At 40.6% G+C, this 20,834-nt stretch overlaps 2 protein-coding genes and 1 long non-coding RNA gene across 3 annotated transcripts in view; 2 read left to right on the top strand and 1 right to left on the bottom strand.

The window, feature by feature from the left end:
- LOC146307912 (tomoregulin-1-like) overlaps positions 1-6,079 on the top strand; it is a 44,120-nt gene extending 38,041 nt beyond the window's left edge. The window contains exons 7-10 of the mRNA XM_084747367.1: positions 1,253-1,300; positions 1,397-1,517; positions 2,628-2,789; positions 4,140-6,079. Coding sequence (XP_084603493.1) covers positions 1,253-1,300; positions 1,397-1,517; positions 2,628-2,789; positions 4,140-4,224 — 416 coding nt within the window. The 3' untranslated portion in view covers positions 4,225-6,079. The remainder of the gene's footprint in view (positions 1-1,252; positions 1,301-1,396; positions 1,518-2,627; positions 2,790-4,139) is intronic.
- Positions 6,080-7,681: 1,602 nt separating this feature from the next.
- Positions 7,682-9,411, bottom strand: LOC146307911 (uncharacterized). The gene is made up of 3 exons (XR_014772720.1): positions 9,065-9,411; positions 8,001-8,244; positions 7,682-7,758 (listed from the first exon to the last, which is right to left on the bottom strand). It is a non-coding gene; the product is annotated as an uncharacterized LOC146307911 (long non-coding RNA).
- A 1,565-nt stretch (positions 9,412-10,976) lies between these two features.
- Positions 10,977-18,851, top strand: cavin4b (caveolae associated protein 4b). Its single transcript, XM_084747371.1, has 2 exons — positions 10,977-11,648; positions 17,930-18,851. The coding sequence occupies exons 1-2, from the start codon at positions 11,286-11,288 to the stop codon at positions 18,500-18,502; spliced, it is 936 nt and encodes a 311-aa protein (XP_084603497.1). The 5' UTR covers positions 10,977-11,285; the 3' UTR covers positions 18,503-18,851.
- Positions 18,852-20,834: the final 1,983 nt, after the last annotated feature.

Here is a 20,834-nt window from a genome sequence, read left to right as displayed (position 1 = left end):
ATAGAAAAGAAAAAGAAATTAAGATTAAAAATGAAGAATAGACATGAGAAAGATGGAGAGTAGAGAAGAGGAGATATGGGTGAAGAAAAGAGGGATGGAGGGAAAAGGAAAGGAAGAGTAACACAAGGAAGAGAAACGAAAGGAGGAGAGAAGAAAATATGAAGAGGAGTCAAGAAAGGGAGGTGAAAAAAGGAGTCTTCTGTTTTTCAGCTCATTTATATTGAATGATGACCTGACCCCAATACACACACACACACACATACACACACACACACACGGCTGAGTGAACAGCCAGCTGGTCACATGTTAACATGACAACCTTCTCCTCTTCATTTTCTTTTATCATCCTCCTCTTTGTTGTGTTGTTTCTTGCCTTCTCCTCTTCTTCTTCGTTGGTGTCTGTGTCTCCTCTCGGCTCGGCTCGTCTTCTTCTTCCTCTCTGATCTCACTCTGTGTAAAACTGGAAACCCAGCAGCGTTGTTTCCTGTCAACTTCAATCCTTAAAATGTCCAATCATATTTTAAAAACCTCATCAATGCAGAGAAAGTTTGACTTCCAAACTGTATTATGTCTGATGATAAACACCAGACTAAGAATAAACAAACACACATGTAAACAAACGAGCAACATCGAGGTCAGCATCTTTTTCTTTAAGATCAGTGTTAAAGGGAGCGAGAGACAATCGTCTCTCCACCATCATTAGTAGGACATTTCTGCTGACGTAGCATCATCAGATCACCCTGCAGCAAGAGGAGTGTGTGTGTGTGTGTAGCTGCCCTGTTTAACTGTTACCCCCCCCCCCCCCCCCTCTCTTTTCTCAGGCGGGTCACTTCACATTAATTGCGAGTTTGAATCACTGACTGTTACATGATGATGATGATCCTGTGTGTCGAGCTGACAGTTTGTCCTGAGGGGGGCGCTAGAGAAAAGGTCATGAGGTCATTCAAGCCTAAATGTTTCATCAATTTACTGCTCTATTTGGTCAGTTATGTCCTCCAGTGGACACTGTCCCTGTAGTTCATCACGTCGCCGACTTCCATAAATATAACCTGAAGTTGTTCTGTACGTCCTGAAATTGGAGCTGAATGAAATGTTTGGAGGTTGAACCTTTCTGTCTGATAGAAAAGAAGGCATCATAAAAATCATAAAAAAAACTGGAAGATTTCTTCACTTGTTTATTAGAAAAAGGCTTTAAAGAAGAATCTTTTTTTTCTGCCACATCTGTCAACATTTTCTTCTTCTGTGCTTTCAGATAAAAGCAGGAAGGATGACAGCATCAAGACCAAACCAGATGTCTATGGTAAGAACCCGCCTCCCTGTAGTCCAGCTGTAGTTTTACACTGAATCTCTGTAACAGCCAATCAGGAACCCGAATTTTTCTCCTTTATTTTATCAGCTGTGTCCAAACCTGGTGAGGGGGAGGATTTTGTGGACAGCGTCGTCCCCTGTCCTGACGACTACGGCCAGTACTGTGAACACGGCCAGTGTGAGATGAGACACAACCTGCCCTCCTGCAGGTAAAGTCTGTCTGTCTGTCTGTCTGTCTGTCTGTCTGTCTCTCTCTCTCTGTGGGTCCTTGACAGTGACAACAGTTTTAGAAAGTGACGTCTTCACTTCTTCATAGAATCATTCTTGACCCAGTTTGAACGTTTCCAGCCAAAATAAACTGGTTTGGAAGCTGAACTGGTTCGCTGTGCAGCGCCCTCTGTTGATGACATCCTGGATTACAATGGTTCCACTCAAAAACTGATGGAAATGCAGGCTGGTTCATGAGACAGCACCAAGGTTCCCAGGATTTTGAATGGAACCAGTTAAAGAACCGGAACTAATTTGATGTAAACGGGCCCTCAGAGTTCTGTTTGATTGTTGATGTGAGGATAAAGTGCAGGGCAGAAGTTTTGAGAATGATAAAAGTTTTGTTTAACACTTCACTTGTCTTCAGTTTAGGGTTGAACAATACATCAGAAATAAATAAAGTATTATTTATATCACAGATATTGTGATTTAAATCATGACTTTAGTAGGAATAGTCGATTTTGTATTTAATTTTCACTGAGAAAAAAAAAATACAAAAATGTTCATGTCTTTGTTGTTGGAATCTGTAACAGGGATGTTAATGATTAACCATTAATTGATTAGTCGCTGTTAAGAATTTGAGAAATCAATAATTAATCAACAGTATAAATACATATAATTCTGCCTCATTTGACGTGGTTTTATATGGTGGAGACATTTATTGAATAAGGAAACTTTAACTCATCAGGAAAAAAAGAAAACAAGTTGAAAAAAATGAGAAACGAGAAAAAATACATTGCAACTCAAATTCTTATTAGCATCTGTTCCTCACAGAAGAAGCACTTTTTATTTTTTCAATGAAGTTTTTCATTAGATACATTTGGAGGCCAACTAGAACCTTACAGTGGACCAACTTTGGTCCACGAGCCTCATTTTGACCAGCTCTGAATGTAATTAATTTTCCCCAGAACAAGCAGAGGAGGACGAGCAGCTCCACCTATCAGGTTTAATGTGACCTCAGAGCAGCTGATCAAATCAATATATTGATCAGATGGACAGATTTTAGTGAGAACGTCAACCTGAACGTCTGTGTGTGTGTGTGTGTGTGTCAGGTGTGAGGCGGCGTACGGTGGTCCTCAGTGCGATCAGCTCCTGGACTTTAACATCCTGTACGTGGTGCCCAGCGGTCAGAAGCTGCATTACGTCCTCATCGCCGCCATCATCGGAGCCGTTCAGATCGCCGTCATCGTGGCCGTGGTCATGTGCTTCACCAGGTACTCACATCACTACTCTTTATACTACAGATACTAATACCACCATTACTGCTCAGGTTCGGCTCGTTGACGCTTCCTGATGTGTAAATCCGTTGCTAGGTAACTGTAGCATCACAAGCTGCAACATATTTTACAAAAATGGGACAAACAGTGATTAAACATAGCTGAGAATCATTTATAGATGTACATATGACGTTTGATATGTTTCGGAGTAAGAAGTGGTGAAACTTTGTCCCGTTTCTGAAGCTAGTCTGCGCCGTCCTGTGGCTTGAACAGTCCTTTTATTTTACTGTTTGTGAAAATTAGCGTGTCCACCTAGGTGAGATAATAGACAAGACAAACACCATACATACATACATACATACATACATACATAAATTATGTATGTATGTATGTATGTATGTATGTATGTTCATATGTATGTATGTGTGATACGTACATATGAACATACATACATAAAGTGAACATACATACATATGACCATACATACATACATACATACATATGAACATACATACATACATATGACCATACATAGACATACATAAATTATGTATGTTTGTATGTATGTATGTATGTATGTATGTTCATATGTATGTATGTATGTATGTTCATATGTATGTATGTGTGATACATACATATGAACATACATACATAAAGTGAACATACATACATATGACCATACATACATACATACATACATACATACATAACAAAAAGTGTTACAACTGCCCCTGGTCTCCCCTACTTCATTTTTAATTGTCTAATTAATTAATTATTTGTATTTTAATGTTGGAAATTTGTAAATACAGACGACTACAGACTAAATACAGAGATGATGATAGTTGCTAAACAAGCATCTCCAACTGTGCAGAAAGTGACAATATGACAGTGGTGATTTCTGCCGGACCACTGGTGGCTGCAAATATGTAAAAATTGTCATATTTTTACATTTTGCCTTTTGTGACATTTATATAACATTAATATTAAATGAAAATAGACACTTTTATGAAAAGTCAGGTCCCAGCAGCTTTGTGTTTTTTAATGCAATAAATTAGTTGTGCATATAAATTTGAAAACAGTCAGGAATGACTCTTGGGCTGTTCAAGTGTTAATAATTTAAAAAAACAACTTATTAAAACACACAAATATTCAGCGGAGTGAGGATCAGTGGATGGACATGGTTCACGTAGTAACAACTGAACCATCTCCATGACAACTGAGCGAGCTGATAAAGTCTGAGAAGTTACCTCACGTTTCCAAGATCAAGGCATTAATATTTCCTGATGTTGTAATGAATCGTCCGGCCGCTGCATGTTGTTGACGTGTCCTTCCTGTCGTGTCCTGCAGGAGGTGCAACAAGACGAAGCGTGGGCGGAGACAGAAGCAGCACCTCGGTCACTTCCCGTCAGGAACGTCCTCCAGGATGATGTAGCTGCTCTTCTTTTTTTTCCCCTCTCATGTTTTTATGAAATACCAGAAGTCTAAATTTTTCGTACCACACAGACAGACTGCATTTTTGATATCTCGACTTTTTGGTGCCTCTTTTTTTTCCCTTTTTTAAAAAATAAGAATAATTTTTGAATTTCTTCAGGGGCCTTATTTTTAAGATTTTCCTCCATGTTTGATTCTGTTTGTTTCTGACTGGACAGTTTTGTGTCTTCGCCGTCTGTTTTCCATCAGGCGGAGCGGAGACGTACGGTTTATTTTGTGTTTGTGGTGATGCTGCCGTCCTCTCAGACTCTGAAACACTGTGGATCCTCCGGCAGGAAACTCCGTTATTTATCTGATTGTATCTTCACTTTGGACCGTCCACACGCAAACTGGAAAAAACAGATTGTGTCTCTTTTTGTTTGAACCCTGTGGGACGCAGATCGATGATGTTTATGTGCTTTTGTTTGGATTTATTTTAAAGGAATATTAACAAATGTTTATGTCGTAAGTCAGGATCATGGAGGGAAGAACTAATGAGTTCTGCAGAGAAACAACTACTGAACACTTAATGTTGACATTTAAACGGCGCAGAGTTTTTGGCACCAAGATATTTGATTTACTTCAAGTATTTTTTTTAGGATTCACAAAACGAATTTTGATCAAATTTTGATTAAAACAGTTGCTGAAACTGCACACGTGTGGAATGTGTCCACCAGAAAGAAGTAGAATAATTATTAATGTAAAATATTATTAATAAAAATAATTAATGGGAGTTGTGGGTAATAAAGTTTTATTCATGTTCTGTTTAGTTTCATTTGCCGACTTCCTTCCTCGCTCTCTCAGATGTGTCTGACATATTTCAGAGACGCAGCGTTACCTTGAATAAATTATTCTGTATTTGTTGGAAACATTTACAATAATGTCACAACTCAAATAAATATATAACATATGTCTTGTGTTTTTAGATATTCAAACGCAGAAATGTTTCAGTAATTAACAGAATATTTTAAAGAAGTGCCTCATGTTCAGCAAATTACTTGGTGGTAATATTCACAAACAGTCAATAATTCTTCGCCACCTAACATGACAGCTCATCATCTGCTTCAACAATAAAACAGTATCATTATCACCGTTGATCCTCAGATGGTTTTTCCCACCCGGACTATAAATGATCAGTTTAAATGTCAACATTAATTATTTACTGGTGATTCAATATCAAACTTTGGCCTTCAGTTGGTTTTGAGATTCAAATTATTACTTTTATCATTTCTGATCCTGATTTGCCTTCAAAGTGCAACAGAAAATTACAGACATGGTTGATTTTTCTGTGTATAAAAGCCTTAATACTCCAGGGGGCGCTGTGCACCAGGACTGCAGGATTATCAGGGACCACTGAAGCCCCTCTTTTGTTTTGTTGCTGGGTTGTTTTTTGTTTCTCTGCGTCTCACGGGGTCAAAAATAACCTTCATGTAAGTCAGATAAACTTTATTTTACTTTTTTTTTGTATTTGTTATGACGAGACGCACCTGAAAACCAAAATGCTGTTTTTTCTACTGCTTAAAAAATGAAAAGGTACAAGCTAACATGTACAGGTTGTTGTTAGATTTATTTTATTGCTTAATTTTCAGACGACGCCATTCCGGAAATGGATTCCAATGTTCTTTTGTTTGCGTGTTTTGACAAACTGATGATAATTTAAATGACTTTGATTTGTTTTGGTCGAGTTTCTTCTTATTTTTTATATATAATTTGTAACGATGGTACGAAGTGTCCGTGTTGGTCGTTTTATTGTGGTAGAAGGAGTAGACTCTATAAGCTGGGAGGTTCCTGAAAGCATCGCGGCACCGAGGTCACATTTGTTTGTTTGTCTCGGTCACGTGATGCTCGTGGGAATCCGGCCTGATTTGACTGTAGATGTTGCGTACTGCATGAACCAGTGAAGTTGTTGTTTAGACTGTGCTGTAGCTCAACTAGAATTAAATTATGATGTTTGAAACCACCGTCTCATTACTTTTATCTGCTCACTTTTCTTTATTTGTCTTTCAAACTGACCACAGATTTGATCAGATTTGTGTTTAAAGGAGTCAAAATTCTCTAACTTACAGTTGGGACGTTGTGTAAAACATGCAGAAAAAAAACAATGCAGTTATTTGCAAAACTTTTCAATTTGTATTCAGTTGAATACAGAACAAAGACAAGATGTTTCATGTTCTAACTTTTTTTAAAAATTCACTCATTCTGAATTTGATTCCTGCAACATGTTTTAAAAAAGTTGGTTCAGGATCAACAAAAGACTGAAAGTTGAGGAACGTTCCTCAGGTGAACAGGTGAGGTGGTAACAGCTGACAGGATCATGATTGGGTATTAAAGGGGAAAGACTCAGTGGTTCACCAGCATGAATGGGGTCAGATTCACCACTTTGTGAAAAACAGTTTAAGAACGTTTGTCGACACAAAACTGCAGGAATTTATAGATTTCACCATCTACAATCCATAATATCATTAAAAGATTCAGAGAATCCAGAGAAATCTCTGAAAACCAACACTGACTGTCTGTGACCTTTGACCCCTCAGACTGCATTAAAAACCCTCATCATTGTATAAAGGACACTACATGGACTCAGGAACACTTTGGAAAACCGTTGTCAGTAAACACAGTTTGTCTCTGCATCTACAAATGTAAGTTCAGACTCAAAGAGAAAGACAGATATCAACAACATCCAGAGACACTGCAGACGTCTCTGGACCAGAGCTCATCTGAGATGGACGGACGCAAAGAGGAAAAGTGTCCTGTGGTCTGACGAGTCCACATTTCAGACTGTTTTCACTGATCATGGACGTCGTGTCCTCCGGGCTAAAGAGGAAAAGGACCATCCAGATTGTTCCCAGCACTGACTTCAACAGACAGCAGCTGTGATGGTATGGACGGATTCAGAGAGACACATGCTGCCATCACTGACGTCTCTGAGTGTTGTTAAAAGAAAAGCGGATGTATCACATGATCCTGAACAAACTTTTTTTAGAACACGTTGCAGGCATCAAATTCAGAATGAAGAATTTATATTTACCAAAAAAACAAAAAAAACACTTAATGTTGAGGTTGAACTTTAAACTTCTTGTCTTTGTTCTGTATTCAGTCGAATACAGGTTGAAAAGTTTTGCAAGTCATTGCATTCTGTTTTTATTTATGCTTTACATGATGTCCCAACTTCTTTGGACTTGTGCTTTATAATTCCAGATGCTGGATTTAAAGGTTGAGATCTAATCTTAATACTTTGAGTTTGAACACTAATCAAAAACTGTCAAGTATTAGAACTTCACTTTGAATTCTCGATCGAAGCTGAATGCAGTAAATTATTTTATTATTATTATTATTATTATTATTATTATTATATAAATAATTGTGCAGCTGACAGGTGGTAGGAGAGGAAAGGTAAGTATAAAGTCAGCCTACCTCAGACACCTGAGGATGGAGGTGCAGCTGCGTGTTGAAGGTGTGATGCAGTTTCTCAGATGCTGCTCCAAGGAACCTGCGACTGCAACACATGTTCACACAACATGTTCAAACATCAGTATACAACTTCACTTTCTCTGACATGAAACAAAATATTGACAGTAATTATACTTGCAAGACATTTATGATTAAAGATAAATATGTTTTGGGTTGATTGACAGGTGTTTCAGCCAATCACAGTCTTTTACTAACTGTACCCCTCCAATCAAACAAAACTTCCTCCGCTCTGATTCACCGAACTGTAGGCATATTAACTCCACCCACCTTGAGTGAAGGAGGAGTGAAAACCAAGCGCTCCTGGTGGCTGCTGCAGCGTCCATGTCTTCTGCAGGGAGGTGGAGTTAAATATAACGGTGACGGCAGGATAATTATAGGCAGCAGCTGGTGGAGGCTTTTCAGACGGCGGGGAATCCCCTCATCCCTCCATCTGATTCCATCCCTCCTTTCTCACCTCGTCTCATTCTCGCCCTCTTTCGTCTCTTCTGGTGTTTTGATCGCCGGTTGGCTGCTGTCCAGAGGTTTGTAAGTTTTACAAACTTTCAAGGACACTGTGGCTACAACTGGTGAAATATCCAACAATGAAGGGACGCTGCTCATGGGAGTGAAAGTTGTCAGCCAATAGACATCCAGACATCATCATGATGAAACCTCAAAGACATCCACGTTCACAAACAGTTTTATCCTGAAGAATATAAAGTTCTTCCGTTTGGACCAGGAGACACCAACTTATGGCTGCATATCAAACTTTGATACTTTTATGGCACCAAATTACTTCAATACTTTTTACTTTTCCTCCCTACATTTTAACACAAATATCTGTACTTTCTACTCCTCACACCTTCAAGTTCTTCCAGGATTTTACAGGCTTTTTGTGGCCTAAAATGACAGCAGCTTCTTTTTTCTGTGTAAACTGATGTCTGAATATGTTTCCAGTGTTATAAAATAAAATGTATAATAGCTTCTGTTGCCGAGGATCCAACCGAGTGGACAACTGACAGTGAAACTTATTAATTTGTCACAATCAGCCATGTTTTTTTTTTTTGTTTACTTCTGATGTTGTGCGTCTGGAACATTGAAAAATTCAAGTTGGATATTCTAGTTATTTTTCCATTGAATGATGTGATAATTTCTCTTATGGTGTTAATGAAAGCAAGAAACACTTGTGTATCTTCTTGATTCAATCTGCTCCAAAAGTTTAAGGACATGTATTACTAGTCAACCCACACAAAACCAAGAAATGTTGGACTCAAATACAAAAGCTGGCTCTGATTTCACAGCTGATCGCTAACAACAAGTTGAAGTCCGTTTAAAAGTAGTTTGTGTCTTACCTAACGTAACATCAGCAGGCTTCTCTCCTGTGTCGGGTTGAGCTGCAGATAATCCTTCTTCCTCACCAAGAAAATTGGTAAAATATGCCCAGATTTTCTCTTATTCCTCTCTTGCTAACTGAAACGACATGGCTAATCCATTCAGCCTCAAAGTCCACTGATGACTTGTCTTCTGTCATGAGGACAGACTTGATGACTTGTTTGGAATCAGCTGTGCAGCTTTGTTTAGTTGCATCGAGCAGAATAAAGAAAACTTCGACTGTTTGCTCTTTTGAATTGAAACTGTCCATTGGTGGCTAATGTTAGCATTGCTAACCTGCTACCATCTGTACTGTCAGTGATGAGTGTGACCTCTGCTGTCTGACCCTTCACTTCCTGAACAGAGACTCTCATGCAGATTATTTGGTGCCACCTTGTTGCTGCAGATGCACACTGCAGTTTAAATGTTGCAGCACACACAGCACCATCTGATGACAGTCTCACAAAATGCATGCTGGGAAGTCTGCTAACATTCAGATCATGTTTCTGTGCAGTACATTCATTCAACTCATTTAAAGTTAAGACTTCAAATTGTGTTTATAAGCTCTGAAAATAAATCAAACTTGTATGTTTATGTTAAATTTAAGAATATTATTTTTTCCACTTTTCCCGTATCTAATTGTTCGGACCACAGAAGAACCCCGTACATTCTGGAGCAGATGTAAATCACAGAGCGGATGCACAGATGATTTTATTTCTTTCATTAACATTGTGAGGTAGGACATTTGGCTTTTTGAGTTCCCTCCTAGATTTACTCCAGATTTTGTTTCTTTTTTTATTCTTTCTTAAGCACAAAAGGTTTAAGCTCAAATTGAAACATTTTCATGCGACCTAAAGCAAACGTGTGTCAGACTTTTACGACTTTACATCTTGAACAGTTTCCCCCTCGGGGATCCATAAAACATTCTGATCTTTCCATTAACTTTGTCTGCATGTGTACCACCAAACTTCCCTTCAGTCTGTCCACATCTTTCGAGTCCCACAATCTAATTTCTGAGTCTGTGAGAAAATTATGAAAACTATCTCAGCAGTGACGAGATATTAATCTTAAAATGAGCCAGTTTAAGTTGGTGTTTACTCTGACTGAAGGTAGTCTCGGCCTATCACAGTGAGATGTGTTGGTTTCTGCTCGCTCCTCCCACTCTCCACCCAATTTGCCCAAACTGGGACCATCTGGCTTTAGTAACTAACAAAGATGGCAGTGATGCTGAGCGTTAGCGCGAGGAATTCCTTTAGGAAATCTAGCTGTACATTTGGCGGCCTGGGGATGCCAAGAAGTCTAAACCTGGAGGGAGGGATTAAGGCAGAACAAGTGAAAAGGTGATGGTTGATAGATGGAAGATGGAGGAATAGATGGGAGGGGGTTTCCATTCCTTTTAATATACTCATCTCCCAAAGAGGTGCAGGGAGTCACTTTACCCTCACTGTATTTTTAGCAGCAGAGAACACAGAGAGAAGCCAGGATCCATGTCACTCTTTATCTATCTCACTCATTAACACACACATTCCTATAACATCTACTTTCATTTCCAAAGTCTCTGATTGACGGGAAGTTTACAGGGAGTTCAGTGTTTCCAAAGATCTTCAGAAGTCGAACACGGCTTCTTAATTCCAAATTGGAACAAGTTTAACTTGGAATAAGATCTCCACCAGAGAATATTCTTCATTACAGCCTGGTCAAAAAATAAAATCTACCTCTGTATTGTTGAAACATTGATTAAACATTGTCAGAACTCACTGATACTCCCTCTCTGCAGTTTACTGTCTCTCTTTTTAGTCTTGCCGTTCCTCCCTCCTCTTAACTCCTGTCACCCCCCCCCCCTCTCCCTCCCTCTCCCAGCAGGGTGGAGTCTATCAGTTGATCTGACCACTTTCAGGGTCAACCTCCAGTTGTAGCGGGGTGATCCGGTCCTCCTGTCCTCTTGTCTCCTGTCTTTCTTTGGATCCTCCGATGCCTCAACTCTCATCTTTCTCTTTGTCGTGGCTTTGATTTTCAATTTTTCTTCAATATTCCAAGATTTCGCTCTTAATCGCAACAGATCTTGCTGGTCTCTTTGTTTCGTCCGCCCTCCTCCTCCCTTCCTCCTCCCTTCTTCCCTTTCACATTTGGATCCCTGGGTTCCTGGTGACCAGCTAAGAGACAAGTCGACAGCAGGTGAAAAAAGTCAACCGATAACCAAGTATGACAGACAAACCGGGCATGCCAACGGGTGGCGGAGATGATGCAGGGAGCATGATGGCGTTGCTGGAGCGCGTGGCGGGCCTCATGGACAGCGTCCAGACCACGCAGCAGCGCATGGAGGAGCGTCAGCTGGAGCTGGAGAGCACGGTTAAGACCATCCAGTCCGACATCGTCAAGCTGACCAGCGACCACGCCAACACCAACTCCACTGTCGACCGCCTGCTGGAGAAGACACGCAAGGTCAGCCGCCACATCAAGGACGTCAGGGTGCGCATTGAGAACCAGAACCTCAGGGTGAAGAAGGTGGAGGCCACCCAAGGAGACCTCCTCGCCAAGAACAAGTTCAGGGTGGTCATATATCAGGTAAGACTCACAGACATTTGGTCCTTTGGCTGCAAAAACAAATCTGCTCCAATGTTGAGTAGTTTTTGATGCTCTGAAGGTCCAGTACTTTATAAGTAGAGGAAATGGACCAACTAACTCCTGATTGAAATGGTTCCTAAAGCAGTTCTTCTCGTATCGCAGCATTGGACTGTTGACTGTCTTCTAGAAATGGTCTACAGCTACATGACTAAATGCTCTTAGGGTTTCTTGTCAGAGTTCAAAGTAGGCAAACCTGGAGCTGATCTGAGCCTGATTCCTTGGAGAACCTACCTGAACACAACTCGCTTAAATTAATCATCAAAAAAAGATGATTGATCCAGAAAGAACCAATCCATAGACACAAATCTTGAAACGAAACAAATAGACTCAGATTAGACAGAACTTAATTTGGACACAACTCGTGACCCTGAATGGGTCTCAGTTACAAAGAACCGAGTGGACCTGTGAGAACCTTTAACATAAGGTACCAGTGCATTCAGGTTCTGTTTGTCCCCGTTACTCTGGGGCCCAAGAAAAGGGTCTGAGGCCTGTATTGATGGCACCAGACTTGGCATCTGGCTTACTGTATGACTGAAATAACTTCAACATCATAACTCTAATTATAATATTCTGTTTCTGGTAGGCACGTTCAGCAGTGGACAAACTGAACTGTGGGACTAAAGAAGTCAAAAAGGCCCAGTTGGACGTTTGACAGATGATGACTGTAGTTTATTGAGTTGGACAGTATCTAAAATAGCCATCCAGTCCAGTCTAAACTCACTTTCCACAGATTAAGAGAACTTTAACTAGTCAAGCACATTTTTTTTCTGACAGATGCAAACATGTCTCATCATCTTCGGCAGATTTTTCATCAATTTGATCAACTACAATGGACTTTTCTGCATGACGCTGTAAGAAATGTCTTAAGGAAGCAAACATTAACACAACAAATCAGTTCCATCTGTCCAGAAACATGGAGAACTTTTCAGAATGTTGTTACCAAATTCTTCTGTGCATCAGCTTATAGTAATATTATAGTATTATCATACTATAGTAAATATCTTTACTTGTGTTTAATTTTAGCACGAGGTGACACTGAGCAACACTTTAAGATCTCTGAATTCTTTTAACATTAACAAACTGCATTAGCTGATGAACGTCTCAGTTTGTTCTAAGGGTTGAAATAGCAACAAGCACGCACACACACACACACACACACACACACACACACACACACACACACACACACACACACACACACACACACACACACACACACACACGCCAGGCTTCATTTTACTTCTTTGGCCTTCACAGTTAGCAGCTGCCAGCGCGATGGTGACCTCGTTATTTTAGCTCTAGATAAACGTCAGTTTACTGAAAGGTTACACCACAGATCTGGAGCTCATGGAGACGGTTTTTACTCAGAAACAGCAACTTTTGGATTTTTATTTGATGGTTTTACTTCAGAAAACTAAACCCTTAATCCTGTCAATTTGAGGTCAGTTTGATTTTTGCATCCTGGAGCTGCTGAAACCTTCTTACCTTTCATACTTGTTAAACTTGAGTTGGGTAAGGACAGTCCTTACGTAACAGCAAACTCCAGCCAAACAATCTGATGCCACTGAATTTTGCTGATATTTGCTAAAATGACAAGATGTTTATGCCCTTTAAAATCTAATTTGTGTTCCTTAAATATTGTTTAGTAGCTGTAAAGGATTTAATGAATTATTTATTTTCGACTCTGAATACACTGAACTGTTAGCTGTGTCGCTACTTTACTAGCATGCTCACTGTGTGCATCTGATGATACCATTAGAATGCTAACATACTTAATATTAGAATGTTGAATGTTTGCAATCCATGCAACATGAAAGTTAGCATGTTAATTAGCATTTTGACGAGGACTAAATGTGGGAATAGCTCTGTGGGGCGTGGTTCAGTTACTGTAATCTGGACTCTAATGTACAGTGTGTCAGGTTGCAGTGTGGTAAGAGAGGTCAAACCTCAGAGAAAGCCTGTGATTGGCTGGCTGCAGACGCTGGATGTCAGTCTGCATTGTGCACACTAGTGCTGTGTTAATACTGTGTGGAACGGAAGTCAGATGGGAAATATTCCTATGTTTATGTCTGGTATTTTATAATGACCAGCATGTTTGAAATCCTCCATCCAGTACATTTATTTATTTACATTACATTGAACTTGATGACTGCAGCGTGGTTCATGGTTATTAAAAAGACAAATGTTACCTGAATGAAGGTCAGATCAGCCTGACCTCCACATCCTTACTGTCCTTTTTCTGTACATCCTGTAAACTAAATCCTGCATGTAAACTGTGATCAGCAGAATGATCCAATATAGACGCAGTACCTAGAAAACTGGGCCGTCCTGGTTCTCAGAGAGCAGCGAGCAATGTGCTGCAGTAACAGCTGAGCAAACTTTGGACCCAGCAGAACCTCAGTCAACTTCCTATGTATGCCTGTGTTTTTTTTTTCTTAACGTCAGCTAATTTAAGGTATGACTATCACTCAGGAAGTAAGACGGGTCCTTAGGGTAGAAGAATGAGTACAATGTATTTACTGCTTCTACACAGCATATGTAAGTACAGGAAACAGGAAACAGGAAAGGAGAAAATCAACTGAGGTTCCAAAAGGGGCGGGACTTAGTCAATTAAATCCTCCAAAAATCTAATTCCCACTGAGGCTGGATCTGATTTCAAAAATGACAAAACCAGTGTCAGTAAAGTGATACTGATATCCATGGGTAGGAGTAACTAATTACAGATACTAAAGTTACTGTAACTACGCCACTTCTTGGGGTATTTGCACGTTTCTGACTGTTTTTTCAAGTCTGCAATTCTACTTGCACTTAAGTATGCATTACACTATGTAATCCACATAGTTACTTTTAAAATCACAATTGAATACTCAGTAGAATTTGAATTAATATCCAAACCTTTCTCACCTGCACGTTTATATCCTGCGTCTGACTATCCAATCACAAACAGGCCAGTGAGAACCAAACAGAAAGCGCTTTGATTAAATGCTGCTATTGATAATACAGTAAACGTCAGTGGTTAAAAAGTAACTAATACTCTGAAACATTCATCAGCACTTTTAGTTAATAGTATTTCAGTAATGTAACAGTACTTGTACTTGACTGCAGATTCTGAGTACTCTGTCCATCACAGCCAGTACCAATAGATTAGCTGGCGCTGTGGTGGACCAATCACATTCATTACATGTATGAACGCTTGTGGTGATTGGCTGTGAGCCAAACCTTACAACTTGTTCTAGATTTTGGTAGAAAAAGAATCAAATCATATCGTTTGAAAGTTCTGACAAAACTTACTGATACTGGATTATTTTGGTCAATATCTGAAAAGTATCAAAGTACTGATACCTGTTACTAAATCATGCAAATACTTATCAACTCTGTATTGATTTATTTAAACAAAAATGTCAATGTTTCAGTCCTTCCTCTTACTTGTACCAACCTACACAACCACTGCCCAGAATGAAATGCAGAGACTCTTCTTGTGTTTCTATTAGAGGAAACATTCATGGAAGGTTTTCTCATTTCTCTGAGATGGTTTGAAAAAGTCCAAAGTATGTGACTGAGCCATGAAATAAAGAAGTTATGTTTAGAAATATCTATTTTTATGCCTCTAATAAAGCAAATTAAAGAGTGTGTTGAGTTAGCTGCTGTGTACTTTCTGTACTGTAAGTGACTGTGCCAGCTGAGCGCTGACAGACCAGGTTATTCTGAGTCTGAACTGCACCATCTCCTAATATAGCTGTCTGCTCTCTCGGCCTTCCTCTCTCTCCGTGGATTAGCTAACAACGATCTGCTGCACGAGGGTTATAAATCATTTCGTTAGCTGCTAACAAGCTGGGCTCGCTGTTTGATTTGTTCTGGCAAATTTTATTTAGACTGAGGGAGGAAATCCTCCCAGTCAGCCAGAGGAGAAGCTCTGGAGGTTCAGCACATAACTGTGATATCATGGGGACGGATGGGCTCATGACCTTTGACCCCACCATCTCTGATCACTTCTTCTCGCGCACAGTTTAACAGAGCAGAAAGGCCTTCCTGTGTTGCATGTATCCATGCACATACTGATTTTTTTTTTTTAAATCACTGGGTGTTGAAACTCAGCGTTTTGGTGACAGAAAATGTGTGGAACTGAGCTGTGAAACAGTTAAAGACCGAAGAGTTTCCATCTAAATGCATCGAAAATTTTATCCAAATTTGGAGAAAAATCAGCCAAAGAAAATGCAAATGAATGCTTGTTTCCACCCACTACTGTTATGCTATTATTCAAGGCTGTAGTCAACCAAAGAAAATCTTGCTAGACTCAAAATCTACCCACACATCAACCAATTAATTGGTCAAAGGTAAAAACACAGGGTACCTCCAGGGTTCTCCATGTTCAATTAAAGACTTTTTTAATACCACTTAGGACATTTAATGCCAACTTCATGACCGTATTTGCAAAAGTATGAAAGATACAGTGAGAAATCAGTATGGATTTTAAGCCCTCAAAATTATCTACCAAGTTATTAAATATTTATCATCATATTGCTTAGAAAAGTTTTAACTCACTCACAGACTACTGTTCATATTTTTTCTGTTGTAAGGTCCCATGTGGCACACAGGAAGGGGCGGGACTCCACCTCTCTATTCAGAAAAAGTGTTTCCTTCTCCCATTAAGAACATCAATTCTTTTTCAAAAGAGGCAGAAACCACCTCAGGCCAGCGTAAAAAACTTTTCCTAATGCAGTACTTACAACTATACATGGAAACATGGCTAATCTAAAGGTGTCTAAAGGATGGAATGGTTAGCCTAGCTTAGCATAAAGACTAGAGGCAGGAGGAAGCAGCTAACCACCTACAGACGAGCTCACTGATTAACATATTATTTTGTTTTATGAGGATCTGTTTTCTTGTTGAACAGTGTATTTATGCGCCCAGCGTTTCTGTGCAGTTTCTCTATAGCTACAGTTTGAGTTAGCAGGTACAGTCATTGAACACGGGGGAACAAACCTGGCAACCACCATCTTCAGACTCCTGGAAGCTACAAACAGTCGTTTGCACCAACGTCCCCCAAACCACAAATTGTGTTTTTCACATTTTGCTGTACAGATTAAACCAACGACACACAAACCTGTGGATTACTCATCTTCAGAGGAGTCGGTAGATGTGTATTTGAGAAGCTTGCTTAGTTTTACTTTGTTAGCAGACTCTGCTCCATGTTCCTGCTGCGTAGCTCAGTTATGACTGTTATGCATTCTGTCAAAGTCTTGGAAATGTCAGCCTCTCGATTGGGTGTCATATGGTGCCTATGATGCATGTAATCAAAGATCCTGATGATGCCATTAGCATGCTACAGACTAGTTTGCTAACAAGCCCGAAGGTTCATTCAACTTTATGGATTTCATCATGCAGGACTGATCAAAAAACATCAAATTCTTCAGATGACAGAACGGAAAATCAGTCAGTTTTCCTGCATTTTCTTTTTTTGTCCCTTGATTTCCAGCTCAGGTGTTGCCCAAACTGGGGTGTGAGGGCCTCAAGTTGCTCTTGTGGTTCTTGTTTGCACACCCCAGTAAACGTGCTCCTCTCAAAGTCAACTTAGAACATCTGTCCAGCTGAAAATCTAGAAAACTACGTCTCTAAAAATGGTGAAGATCATTAACTGTTATTTAAACTGGATGTCACTGGTCTTCCTTTCTCCTAAAATGTATTCAGACAGTTTTAGGATCAGAAACACCAAATCCACCACAACCTCTGACTGGCTTTTCTTCACTTTTTACTTTGATTCTCCTCGTCCTAGATCAGGGTCACTGGCAGACTAGTGAATTACGTCTGCAGGGATCTGGGTCAGTTTGCAGCTTCGGCCTCAACAATTTTGCTCCATTTCATGTCCACTGTAACCTGATCTGTCAGACCGGTGCATGCCATGACGTGGCCTGAAGCTGAAAGTGATCCGGGCTCGCTCTGTACGCTGCTGTTCGTTGATATGTTTAGCTTCCTGCAGCCGAGCGCTGAGCTGCAGAAACAGGTGCTGCGGTTTATTTATGGAGGCGGGATCAAGGCCTGCACGCTAACAGCTAGATGACACACTTTAACCAGATACAGATTTAAACCTGACATCAGCTATCAAACTTTATCCACATGAACAAGAAGAAAAACAAATAGTTTTTTATATCTGATGCACAGCATTAAATATACTGCACAATACTGTCATTTAATCATGATGTTCTCCTGGTGTTCTCCTGCAGGGTGACCAGGAGGTGAAGTCTGTCACACCGGGCAATGAGCCAGCAGAACCCAGCAGCAGCGCCGGCGCCAGAGCCGAGGTGGAACCGGACAAGTTCGAGCTCCCTCCAGAGTCGGACGAGGAGTATATGGTGGTGGAGGAGGCGGACTCCTCGGCTGCCGGCCGCATGAAGAAGACCGGGCTGACACGCATCGAGAGCTTCAAAGCCACCTTCTCCAAGGAGAACATCAGCAAGACCCGCGAGAACCTGGGCACCAAGGTCAACAAGTTCGGTGAGCGCATCGTGACGGCTGAGAGGCGCGAGAAGATCCGCCAGTCCGGCGAGCGGCTGAAGCAGTCGGGTGAGAAGCTGAAGGACACCATCACCAAGAGCGTCCCGGCCAAGCTCAACCTGAAGAAGGAGAGGACTGTGGCGGAGGGCCAGGAAGGAGCCGAGGGCGCCACGGAGGGAGCCGTTCCCGTCGCTCCTCCAAAGGGCCGCAAGGGCAGCCCAGACGCCGGCAAGGTGGCTGAGGACGAGGGCAAGGCAGAGGAGTCTGAGGTGCCGATGTACGATATGAAGCAGCTATCGTAAACCGTGAGACAGTGACGAGATCTGGGCCGTTTTCTTTTGGACCACTGAGACCACAGAGGGAGTGAAAGAGAAGTTTTTAAGGTCGATGCTACGAAGCAGAGCTGCCAGAGAGAAAACCGTGAAGATGAACATTTGTTTGAACGTTGGTAAAGGAAGTGAGAGGGAACAGGACGGTCGCAGATCCAATCTGACTGAACATCAAGACAACAACAAAACAGACTCCTGAAATCATTCAGGTTCTGTCATATGCAGTTACATGTGTGTTCTGGACATCTATTATAAAAATCATCACATATATATGTAGTATTTTGTGTATTCAATAAACACTGACTTTGGGAAAATCCATGAACACAGTTTTCAGAGTTCAGAACTTCTCCACAGATCTTTTCCCATCACCACACTGCTGCTGTTCACTTTGCATGTTGATGAGACTGAACTGTTGGATCATAAAGCTGTAACGGGGTTATGGTACGTTTGGTTCTGTAAAATGTTTAAAGAAAAAAGTGATAAGAGTTTAGCACTCATTATAGATTAAATAATTAAAGTTATAAACGTTAAAAACTGTGTATCACTGGGGATCGACTTGAATAAACTGGACTCAACAGGGAGATAAAGAACAAATTTCTGTTTAGTGACAACAATCTGTATGAGAGGATGTTTGTTCCTTCACAAGTCCAGAGGTTCAGACCTGTATGACATGTTGACACAAACTGACTCAAGACCCACAGCAAAAGAATGACCAGACCCACTTACATCTGGAATATCATTTAGACCCGTCCAGATTCAAATCCTGGGTCGGGTCTTGGTCGGTACGAACAGAGGACACCTGCAAAGATCTCTAGTTTGTTTAAGTGTAAGCAGATTTGAAACCAGTAAAGGGCAGATCAGACGGGAACACGTCACTACAGCTGTGGCTGCTTCAATACCGCCTTGGCAAAGAGCGTTGGGCAAAACAGCTGGGGCAACTGTGGTGGGGGGCTGCGTGCCCAACCAGGCAATCAGATATTATGAGTGGGAAAAAAAAAAAGATTCAAGCTGACGTCGAGTTCTTGCAGTTGCTGAGGAGGATGAGGAGGAGAAAAAAAGGCCATAAAGAGCAGAGATCCTGGGTTCAGTTTGGTGAATAACACCATGTCTTCAGTGAGTTGTGTCCTGATGACGAACGCTTCATTGTCCCACTGGTCCTATCACATCTACTGCCATCAAAACAGGAAGAGGAATAAAGAAGTAACGTTTGCCTCTTGCTTGTGATTGGCTGCATCGGCCCCGTGTGACACTGACAAGCAGAAACTCCAGTGAAAAGTTGAAAATACTTTTAGCGTCTAAAAAACACTGGAAATAAGTTACATGCAATTCAAGGAGCACCACACTGCAGGAAACCAGCCTGTTAACCCTCCTGTTTTTCCCTGTTACTGCTAATGCCAACCGAACATTTCCTACTGCTGCAGCTTCACATTAAAAGCTGGCAAAACAAGATTTAACTTTTATTTTGAAGTAGTCACAGGAAATATAATGTTTTTGTTAGTAAGCTTAGCTTTACCGCTATCGTTCATCAGAAGTCTGCAAAATGGTCGTTTCTGGTATTTTGTTTTCCACAGCTGTTCAGTTTGCCACGTTGCCGACGGTAACAGCAGGTTCAGCCACAGCGAGCTGTTAGATGATCAGCTGCACCTCCAGCTCCTCAGACAGGTGAACAACTGTGTCACATGTGCAGAATTCAATCGCTCACAGAATGATGGAAAAAAGCCAATTATTGCCTGATTTATTTATTAAAATTATAATTGTTTGTTTTACTCCCCACAGAATTCTGTGACCTGTAGGATTAAACTGTATTTTCTGTTCTGACCAGTAACTACAGGAACAGTAACAGCATCAAAACCAGTTCAAGTTGATTAACAACATGTTTCCAGTGACGCTTCTCTGTGAAATCGCTGCTTAATGCAGTAAATAGAAGGAATATTTTCAATTCTCAACAGTCTTTTGATTTTAAAGCTATTATTTATTGGCAAAGCTGCAACTAAAAACTGGACCATGTTTGGTATTTTACATGCAGGAAGCTGCACCTGAACTCACCACCTCGCTGAAAATAGTTTTCACCTGCCGTCAGTGGTAAAACACTGCTGTGGATGTTTATTCTGTGAGCAAACCTTGTAACATTTTTACAGTACTGTTGGTGTTTTGTTAGCGAGTGACTGCATGGCTCGAGTTTGTCAGAGATATTAAAGCAGGTTTGTGTTTGATTGTCTTGTTGAGAAAATAAAAGTTCACTTGAATCATTTCTGTAACCAAAGTGAAGTCTGCTCGTCAATAATTACAGTCAGTCCAGTTAAAA

This window comes from Lutjanus erythropterus, chromosome 21 (genome assembly GCF_056507025.1).
Source record: "Lutjanus erythropterus isolate fLutEry1 chromosome 21, fLutEry1.hap2, whole genome shotgun sequence".
NCBI lineage: Eukaryota > Metazoa > Chordata > Actinopteri > Lutjaniformes > Lutjanidae > Lutjanus > Lutjanus erythropterus.
This window is presented reverse-complemented; position numbering and strand designations above follow the sequence as displayed.

Coding starts and splice junctions, on each gene's coding strand:
- cavin4b (XM_084747371.1), top strand. CDS start 11,286: ATGACAGACAAACCGGGCATGCCAACGGGTGGCGGAGATGATGCAGGG. Junction 11,649..17,929: donor TCAGGGTGGTCATATATCAG/GTAAGACTCACA, acceptor GTTCTCCTGCAG/GGTGACCAGGAGGTGAAGTC.